Raw genomic sequence first — 10,566 nt, 5'->3', positions numbered from 1 at the left:
TAAAATTCAAGAAAAGAATTGCTTAGTGCTTGCTTTCTCTTTCACGTAATCATTTTCTTTTTCAAAATAAAATCACCTCCTCCTAAGCAATTAAATGCACGGTGCTGCTTTCTTTTTAAAAGAATATGAAATTCACATCTTCTCAAGCCATCTTCGAACACATAATTAAATAAATTTTCAATTTCTCATTTTAGTTTAAATTGTAATTTATGAGAAATTTCACTTTTGAAGTCCCAAAATATTATCCAAAATTTTCTCTCAAATTACTCATACAAATAATTAGCTCAGATAATTCAAAATAAGTAAAATAAGAATTTCTAATCGGATTAAGCTCAATTCAGTAAAATAGGAAAATACTGGACAATTAAGCACAATTCCGTGATTAAATCTAGCACAATAAACTAAGTGCAGTGAAGAAAATAATGATTCATCAGTTGGCTTTAGGAGGAAGAAGCAGTGTTGACGGGACCAGAGATAGTTTAGCAGACTACAGAAAAGTGAAGCTTATACAAGAGAGGATGCGGGCATCTCAGAATAGGCAAAAGTCTTATGCTGATCGGAGGCGGAAACCGTTGGAGTTTGCCGTTGGGGATCATGTGTTCCTTCGAGTGACTCCTACTACTGGTGTAGGAAGAGTCATTCGTGCTAGGAAACTATCTCCTAGGTATCTTGGTCCGTATCAGATCCTACGACGTATAAGACCGGTAGCTTATGAGATAGTCATGTCACCCCGGTTAGCAAACTTGCATCCGGTGTTCCATGTATATCAATTGAGAAAATACGTATCCGATCCTTCTCATGTGCTTGAAGTTGAGAATGTGCAAGTCAGAGAGGATTTTTCAGTTGAAGCGCAACCAGTAAGGATTGAGGAGAGCCAAAACAAACAACTTAGAGAAAGAACTATCAAACGAGTCAAGGTCATCTGGAATGGTATAACAAACGACTCTAACTGGAGTTAGAGGAAGAAATGAGAGAGTCATATCCTCACCTATTCACTGGTAAGTTCAATTTTCGGGGACGAAAATTTTTGTTGTTAGGGAGAATGTGATGACCTAGGGAGAGAGTTTCATTTTTTCCAAAACCACTTCCTCTCTCTAAAACTTCAACACATACTTCCTCTGACTTCTCTCTAGATTTCCAGCACCTTGAACCATAGGAATTCAATTCTGGTGCTACCAAGGCGTTCCCGGAGTTGAGGGCTTCATTTCAACCGAACGTTTTCGTCGTTCCGATCGGGGCAGCGTGAGTTATTGGTTGTATGATAGTTGTGCTTGGAGAAAACCAGGTAAGGGGAGCTAGGTCCTTTTCTATGGGTTGTATGAACATTACATGTGCTGATCTATGTGTTACTATATTGTTTGGGTTGAAATTGTAGTTTTGTTACTGAGTCCTCTCGGTAAAATCTAGATCCTGACCTATTTACCCGTTAGATCAACATGAAAATTTAATATATGCCCCCTAAGATCTATTACCACACTTTGACCGTTCGGATTTTTAATTGGAAGTCTGTACTTAGAGAAATAAATTCTGCATGTTCGAGTAATTACCCCTGCAATTTTGTTACTGAGTCCTCTCGGCAAAATATAGATTCTAACCTATTTAACCGTTAGATCAACCTGAAAATTTAATATATGGTCCCAAAGATATATTACTACATTTTGACCGTTGGGATTTGTAGTTGGAATTTTGTACTTGGAGAAACAAATCAGCATGTTTGAGTAAATTAATCACCCTGCAGTTTTGTTACTGAGTCCTCTCGGTAAACTCTCGCTCCTGACCTATTTAACCGTTAGATAAACCTTAAAATTTACTATATGCTCCCTAAGATATATTACTCCACTTTGACCGTTCGGATTTGTAATTGGAAGTCTGTACGTAGAGAAATAAATCCTGCATGTTTGAGTAAATTAATTACCCCTGCAGTTTTGTTACTGAGTCTTCTCGGTAAAATATCCATTATGACTAATTTAACCGTTAGATTGAGCCCAAGCTTTAGTATCTAGTTCAAAAGATATATTAAGTCATCTTGACCGTTCAGATTTGTAATTAGATGTCTGTGCTTAGAGAAATTAGTTCCGCATTTTGAGTATAACCTAAAACCACTTAAAATTCTGCACCTGGGTTACCTCGGTAAAACCTCAATATCTATCTAGTTAACCGTTGGATTCACCTGAAATTTTAATATGTAGTTTTTAAGACATATTGAATTATTTTGACCGTTCGGATTGGAAATCGGAGTTGCAGATTTAGAGATATTAATTTCGTATCTTCTCAGGGATCTCAATATTGCTTAATCTCTGTTTTTTTTTCTATATTGAAATTCGGTGTAAATTTTATATGATGTTGTTTTGAATTTGTAAATAAGAAATTTGTTAAAAACTAGTTGAGGAACACTTTGCCTAAGGAAAGACTTGGTGCTTAAGTTATCCATCGTGACGTACCTCTCTTTCCTAGAAGTCTACTCGACAAGTTTTTAACTTAAATCCTATTAACAGATTTTGCACTGTTAAATTATTGTGCAATATATCTTGTTGGAATGGAAATGTCTGATGAATTCATGTTATTGTGGTAAATATGAAATTATGAATTATAATTGTGATGATTGTATTTTATTATATTGCAATTGAATTTATGCATCTGATCATGATATGAGTATTATGGGGAGATTTTGTAATGGTATAATGTGAGTTGAAGAATATGAGTATGATATGAATCTCATGGAGAGATTCTGTAATGTTATGGTATTAGTGTATATGTTGATGTTGAGGGTCCTGTAGTCGGAGGTTATCCTGATACTCTAATAATCATCCAATCTCAAGTAGAGAAGGATGAATTATGTGGTGAGAGGAGCAGAAGGTCCTGGTCTATGTGCCGGTTTTGGACATAGTGAGGGGACTAACCTTGTGAATGGTATGAAGTATTTTGGAAGTGTATTTGTAAGAAAAAGTAGAAGTCATCACAAGTGCATAACCTCCCGTGACCGCTCATCAACGTATCATCCGGATGAGTGTCTATTGGGTATTGTGACGTTTATTGGGGATGGTGGGATAAGTGTCTTATAGGAATTGTGGTATGATGGTATGAGGATGTCTGACATAAATATTAGATGATGTTTATATCAAAGCAATTATGCATGTTTTATAAATGATGTGTTGCATGTTAGCTCACCCTTACTTGTTTGTTTGTGCCGAAAAATCTTATCTGTGCGATAATCGTATAATTCGTTATACGGGAGCAGATGGAGGATTGTTGCGTGATCCCGTGCAAATGAAGAAAGAAATGTAAGAACAATTAGAAGGATTTAATTTTATATTTGCAGTTAAATCTGAGCTTAAAACATATGTATAGATTTAAGTGTGAGATTACGGGGTGTTACCGTAAATGTATTATTATTACAATATTTAAATTTTGAATTTTTAAAGTGTGAATTTTTGGGATGTTACACTCTTTCCAAATTCATTAAAGTACTGAAAGCCTAAAACATTAACAGTTTCAACATAATAATTAATTCCAATATTATCACTTATTCTTTCATCTCGTAAAGTTGACTAAAGTTCAGTTCTCAACATTAAAACTGTCATGAAAAATAAAACCACCTATTTTTTTCCATCATTTAATTTTCTTATGTATCCTAATTTTTTAATTTTTAATAATGACGTAAAATTTACTTTACCCAATTATTTTCACTATATATTTGAATTTTAACACTGTTTACCGAACTTTACTAATTACTATTATGTGTCATCCAATTTTATTTTATTTTAATTATTTAACTTGTTTTTTAATTAATTTAATTCTACTATGCTATTTCATTTATAAAATGAAATATATACAAAATTACATAATATACAAATTTGTTATATAAATATCCATATAATATTATGTTGAAAATATTTCCTTACAATAATTTTAATTTATTTTTATTTTTATAATATAATGCATAAATATAACTCTCCTTTTCTATTATATATATATATATATATAATAAAATATAATTAAGAATGTATCTAACTTATCCATAGATACCATACTTTTTATCAAAACTTACTGTGTATATGCTTTTTCATAAAATTATATATGTAAACACACACACACACGTATATATATATATATATATATATATATATATATATATATATATATATATATATATATATATATATATATATATATATATATATAATAGAGTGATAGATAGATATTTATTGATTCCTTATTTTTACAACTTTTGCTCACTCTAGTTATATATAGCATAGTGTAGACTTTTGGGAATAACATTATATAAATAACAATGATTGAGAGAACAATATAAGTATACACAACATTTTACCACATCAACTCCATTCTCTTTCCCAATGAGCATCATATTCAAATTCACGCTCAATATATGAATGGTTTGAGATTTGTTTAATTTCTAGATATTTCAGACTAGGAATCCAAATCTTCAAATCATGTAGGTAGACATTCAATTGCTTAAGATACTTCAGACGCAATATTTCCACACAATCTAAAATAATGTCATCCATACATTCCAGTTTTCCTCCAGTTATATATTTAGCTCACGTGCTAGTATATGTGATCTTCTAATGGACATTGGAAAACATCCTAGAAGACTCTTTCCAGGAAAACATTCAAGATGCAACTTTTTCAAACTTACTGGCAAATGGATACCAATTTTAGCATACCTTGGGTCAGACACACTCCAAGATATTTTGAGATGCTTTAGTGATGGAAAATTTTGCAAACTTCGGAACTCCCCACCCCATATCACGGCCTCACTTCCAATACGTATGCTGAGTCGCCTTAAATTTGTCAAATTATAAGCAAGATCTGATATTGTGCAAGGAGTCTTTTCATAAGCAGTTATTAAAAATCCTCTGAGTACTTGGAGATTAGTGAGCTTCTCAATCCCCTTTGGCATTCCCTCCAGCAAGCAACAGTCAGACATAATCAGATGTGTCAGACTTTTCATTGATGAAATATCATTTGGTAGTCTTTCCAAATTATGACATGCCTTCAGATCAAGAATTATTAGACTCTCAAGTTCACCAATGGAGGATGGCAGCTCGAATATGTTCGAAATCCCACGAAGACTCAGATATTTCAACTTCTTTAAATATCTCAACTCTTTCAAGAATTCTTGACTCCCAACTTCAATGTGATGCAAAGCTGAATCTTGCCAACGTCCTAGTTGAAGCACCTCTAAATCTTTCAATTCATCGGTGACCCATTGCGGTTTAAAATTTAGGTAACTTGAACCAATATTAAAAACAGTACGTATAGTGTGACCAAAATACCGATCACCTAGTTTAACTCTTTTTTGCTCAAGCTCTAACCCATCTGCTTTAATTTGCGGATAAAAAGCTCCATGACGGATGTCAGGAAGAATTTGAAATTTTTTGACAAGGGGATCCTTTCTATTACCATAGTGTGCAATCACCTTCAATTTCAAAAGATTATCAACCACAATCTCACCCAATTCCTCCGCTGTTTTCTCCTTCGTATTTTTAATCAAACTCTTTCCGATCCACAAATTAATTGCATTTCTTTTCCTTATGACAGCGTTCTCAGGGAAAACTGAGAGAGACAACAAGCAAGCTTTTAATAAATCGTCTTGCAAGTTAAAATCTTCTAGAGTCCAGCGCCTCTTCGGTTGGAGTTGCACCAATTTTTTTAGTAAGGCAAATATTTTTCCACCCTTGTGATCCTCCTCCACAGATGACTCATCGAAAACAAGAGTTGGGAGCAACGTGAGAGCAGAATCTTTGATACTCTTGCAAATGCCCTCCATGTCTTCATCCAGCTTCTTACGGTCTAACCTGTGAAGATGGTTATACACCTCTGTCAATGTGTCAAGCAGTTTTTCTTCATTCTTCTTCACTTCCACAAACACATCCTTTATATTGTTCAGAACCAACCGCAACTTCTCCAACTCCCCATCAAACGATTCATCTCTTCCTCTTTCATGGAATTTCCTCCTTGATGTCGTCAACTGCTTCATCAACACACCTATGGCTTTCATCTTGTTTGTTCGAATTGACATTTTACTGCAAACAAACCAATATACACAATGTCACCCAATTTTTCCTACTTCGATTTTTTTTTCTGTGTATCTATACACTCACACCTACCTCTTTAGAGGCGAAGACAAGTATGAAAAAAAAAATAGAAAACAACAATTACAATAGCAAACACGTTCTGGAGATATGCTAGACTCTTTCGAATAATGTCAATAAAATAAAAAGCGAGCATGAGTATAAAACTTGCTGGTAGATTATACATCATGCATGAACCAACTATAGTTTTCATTGCTAAGCTATATAAAAGATCAAGCTTATAAGAGTATCATCAAGATGAATAAACAACATTCTTGATGAATACTGTAAAACATAATATAAATAAGCTAAATAAAACTCAGATCAATCTTTCTCTACAAATAAAACAACATAAATTATACGCTCAAAATTATTTAATTCAAAGGATATACAACAGTAGAAAGTTTGAACTCTAAGATCTGACAATAGGTGTATGGAGTAACAAATGATATAAAAATCTTTAGAAGCATCATCGCACAAAACATTATTATTTCTAATTAATTTCAATAACAAAATGGATTTGAACCTCTGAAAGAATTGGGTCCAAAGAAAAGCTAGATGTAGGAATGTATTCAGTCAAAGAGATAATCTCGTCCAACTCTTTTCAGTTACACCCTGCTACTCACAACAACAAAAATCTAGCTTTAGAAAAAGTGCAATCGAAGCTAGTCATATGATTGAAAAATGGACATTAAGAAATTATAATAATCAATCATAAAGCAACAAAAGAGAAGTTGAGGTACATTTACCTCACACCAGGAGGAATTTGAAGAGAAGGATCCTATTTTAGCACAGAAATTGGGGAAAACATCTGCAAAATGTTGTGGAAGATCGCGGTTAGAACAAGCTCATCAGATTGTTAGATGCTTTAAATAGTTAAAATATAACCTAAAATAATTAAAGATAGTTTTGAAGGAAAGTATACTTGATATGGAGGGACTGCACATTCTGAGTTTAGTGATCCAAAAAACAAAGTATGTTTCTTCAAGCTTCGTTCTTTTCATAAAAGAGACAGTCTAAAATATTTGTTATGCTTTGGATATAAAGATTTTGATTAGTGACTTTGAAGATAACTCAGCAAACGGATAGGTTCTAATCATGACTCTAATATCATGTTAAGAAATAAAGTTTAAGTTTAATTCAACCCCACAAAACCAGCTTATAGAATAAGGTTTACATCCACTTATAAACTATGAATTAACCTTAATCGATGTGGAACTTCCAACATAACCCACTACTAAGTGCAGGAACAAGAGCTTGTGATTGTAGAGTGTAGCCCACGCATTCTTATTGGGGTTCATGGGCCCTCTTCATCTCCGTTTATTAAGTTTATTAAGTGTAAGCATTTCTCTTTTATAAATTAAAAATTATTAATATTTAAAATAGTTTTTAATTTTAAAAATTATAGTTTTTTTTAATTGGAGTCTAATATCTAAAATTAACTGCCAAGATTTTAATAATTTACTATTTTTTTTTTCTAAACTAGTCTCTATTTTAAATTAATTTTAACCATAAAGACAAAATTATAATATTACAATGTTATCAAACTTATTAAATCACTTACAAACTTTTCTTTTATTTATTTACACTATGTTTTTCTTAATCCAAATAACTTTCCGCTTGTTAACCAATTTTTTCCCAAGAGGGATATTATATTTATATAGGTTATGAAAACCTCAGCCTACTATAGATCAATTTTGAAATTCATTATTTATCATATTGATGTCATCATTTTCACAAAAAAAAATTGCATATTTTTCTCCAGAGTGTAGACATTGATTTAATAAGTTTGTAAGTTGCACACAACTGGCTTTTGTGACATTTTCTATTCATACAACATTTATCCATAACAAATTGCAGCAATGATTTGAGTCAATATTATCAAGTTTTTATTGTACTATATATTTTATGTACCTTGTGGAGGAAAAAAACTGAGATTACACATTAAAATGGATGAAGTATACGATTTAAAAATTGAAATTATATATATAGTTGTCATTGACCAATGATTCTTGCATACCATGCAGCATGTAACGTCAAAGTGAGTGAAGAAAATAGTAAGATGCCAAGCTTATAATATGAAAGGTAAATTGAATATTATTTTAAGTTTTTAGTGTTCATAAGGGTTAAAGAAAAACTAAAATCAACTCTGAAAAAGAGAAGCAAGACTAGCAGTATTTTGCTTAAGTCTTTGTTTAATTACTTAGAGACAAAAGCCACATCAATCTTCTTCTTTTCATCGTTTTCAATTCATTATTTTTTTAAGATCTTTCATGACTTAACGAAATAACATTATCTTTATTTATTTTTCTTTAAATTAAATCCGGAGACTATTAAAGGAAATTGTTGTCTTTGGTTTATATGGTCTTATATCAGACAACCCAAGGGACAAAACAATAAAACTTAGGGTTTACTTTGACTTTTCATTTAGCACCATTGAAAATATCATACCTAACTTATATTATAGTTTATAATATATATATATATATATATATATATATATATATATATATAAGTGTGTGTGTGTACACGTAATTATTGTTTACAAAAGTTTTATAAGGACGTCGATTATAAAATAAATAAGTAATTTTTCTATTAGAAAATATGGTTTTGGGATATTATTCGAAATTTCGAAAAAATGTCTTACAAAATCGTTTTTTTTTTGTAAAATAAATATTTTTATTCCTAATTAATGTTTTAGAATATGTTTATTTCCGGATATAATGAAAAAGAGGAAGAAGAAGAGACTTGAGCAATATATATTATAAATTTGCAAAGTTTTAATGGTACGCAGTATTACTATTTTTAGGTCAAGTATATTTATAATGGAGATAGTTCCTTAACTCTTTAAATATAGACTTTTCTATATACAAGATTTGAATCTGAAATTTATTTAAGAAATTAAATACACAATTTGAATTTTTATTTGATAAGGCTAGAAAATGTCATAAAAGAAAAGGATGTAATTACAGATTTCAAACTAGAAAAAAAAACATATTTTCCGTGAAAATTTGACTAGCAAGAATAAAATATTGTAAGAATATTTACAAGGTCGTTTATTTTTTTTTATGTAATTACAAAACCAACGAACAAGTATAGTAAGAAAAATGGTTTAAAAAAAACGTGATGTGATTGGATAAGAGATTAAAAAAGATATTATTGTAAAAGTAATTTATATATTTCTTGTTGTAAACTTTTGAAGGGAAATCATGTGTATGCTATTTATACGAAATTTCAACTCATTTTGAGTTAATTTATTATTTTTTTATTATTATACTAATACAAGTAATTATTGATTTTAGTAATAGTTATTCTCTAAACAAAAAACTTAATCAATTTCTTCGTAGAAGTTTTCATTTTAACAATCCTTCATCAAAAAACTTGAGCACAAAACAGCAAACTTAAATTCAATTTCGATCAAATCAACATGAAATTGATCCTATATATGGTATATTACTATTATTTTCTATATAAAGACAAACGTATGAAAGCAACTTCAAATTAATGTTTATTTTTTAAATTCAATATTCTCTAAATATAATCCATTATCCACCTTCCCAAGAAGATTATCTCTGACCATCTCTTATTATATCACTCTTTCTAACTTCATCCCTAATAATATATATATATATATATATATATATATATATATATATATATATATATATATATATATATATATATATATATATATATATATATATATATATATATATATATATATATAAAAGGATTAACTTTAACAAGTATGAATATAATACAAAGAAGATTAAACAAAAAACTTATGATAAACCACACAAAAACAATAGCTATGATTATAAAGAGTCAACATGAAAGAGATAATGTAATGTTATATTTTTATATCATTAATAAATTCAAAAGTTATTAAAAAAATATTTTATTTCATTAATTTCAAAATAATTTTTATACAATGCTCGAATATATTTTGAATTTTAGTTTTGGTTCTTGCAATGTTTCTCTTTTTTCACCTCACAAGAATTGGAAACTAATGTTATTTTTTATAAAATAAATAAATTTTGTTTTTGATCATATTGTAATTTTTTATTTTGATTTGTTTCTTTAAAATGTAGATAAAAAATATTTACTTTGAAGATCTAAATTTATTTCATTTGTCATGTATAAGAATAAGAATAAGGATTAATAGAACATGAAATACTCATTTGATTTTATGTTAAAAGCATATAACTAGTTAAGGATAGTGTAAGGAATAGATTTTTGCATTAAGGAAACAAAATATCTTTTTTAGTAAAAAAGGAAAATAAAATTATATATTTGTAACAATATATTTCTACTCTACCTATAATTACATTTTAAAATTACAAAAAAAAAATAGATTATGTAAATACTAAAAATAACTACACATATTTTAATGGCATAATATATTCCAAATTACTCATATTTTTGATATTATAATTACATGTATTACAAACCGCCCACTATATTTTATTTA

At 29.7% G+C, this 10,566-nt stretch overlaps 2 protein-coding genes and 1 long non-coding RNA gene across 3 annotated transcripts; 1 reads left to right on the top strand and 2 right to left on the bottom strand.

The window, feature by feature from the left end:
- Window positions 1-422: 422 nt before the first annotated feature.
- Window positions 423-959, top strand: LOC108320705 (uncharacterized). The gene has a single exon (XM_017552219.1). It carries the CDS (start codon window positions 423-425, stop codon window positions 957-959), a length of 537 nt encoding a protein of 178 aa, XP_017407708.1.
- A 3,587-nt stretch (window positions 960-4,546) lies between these two features.
- LOC108320706 (disease resistance protein RGA2) lies at window positions 4,547-5,791 on the bottom strand. The gene has a single exon (XM_017552220.2). The coding sequence runs from the start codon at window positions 5,789-5,791 to the stop codon at window positions 4,547-4,549; it is 1,245 nt and encodes a 414-aa protein (XP_017407709.2).
- Window positions 5,792-5,888: 97 nt separating this feature from the next.
- Window positions 5,889-6,924, bottom strand: LOC128195645 (uncharacterized). The gene is made up of 3 exons (XR_008247388.1): window positions 6,845-6,924; window positions 6,622-6,710; window positions 5,889-6,047 (listed from the first exon to the last, which is right to left on the bottom strand). It is a non-coding gene; the product is annotated as an uncharacterized LOC128195645 (long non-coding RNA).
- Window positions 6,925-10,566: the final 3,642 nt, after the last annotated feature.

The sequence above is a fragment of the Vigna angularis genome, chromosome 2 (assembly GCF_016808095.1).
Source record: "Vigna angularis cultivar LongXiaoDou No.4 chromosome 2, ASM1680809v1, whole genome shotgun sequence".
NCBI lineage: Eukaryota > Viridiplantae > Streptophyta > Magnoliopsida > Fabales > Fabaceae > Vigna > Vigna angularis.
This window is presented reverse-complemented; position numbering and strand designations above follow the sequence as displayed.

Bases quoted from the DNA above. Each gene is read 5' to 3' on its own strand.
- LOC108320705 (XM_017552219.1), top strand. From the start codon at position 423: ATGATTCATCAGTTGGCTTTAGGAGGAAGAAGCAGTGTTGACGGGACC.
- LOC108320706 (XM_017552220.2), bottom strand. From the start codon at position 5,791: ATGGAGGGCATTTGCAAGAGTATCAAAGATTCTGCTCTCACGTTGCTC.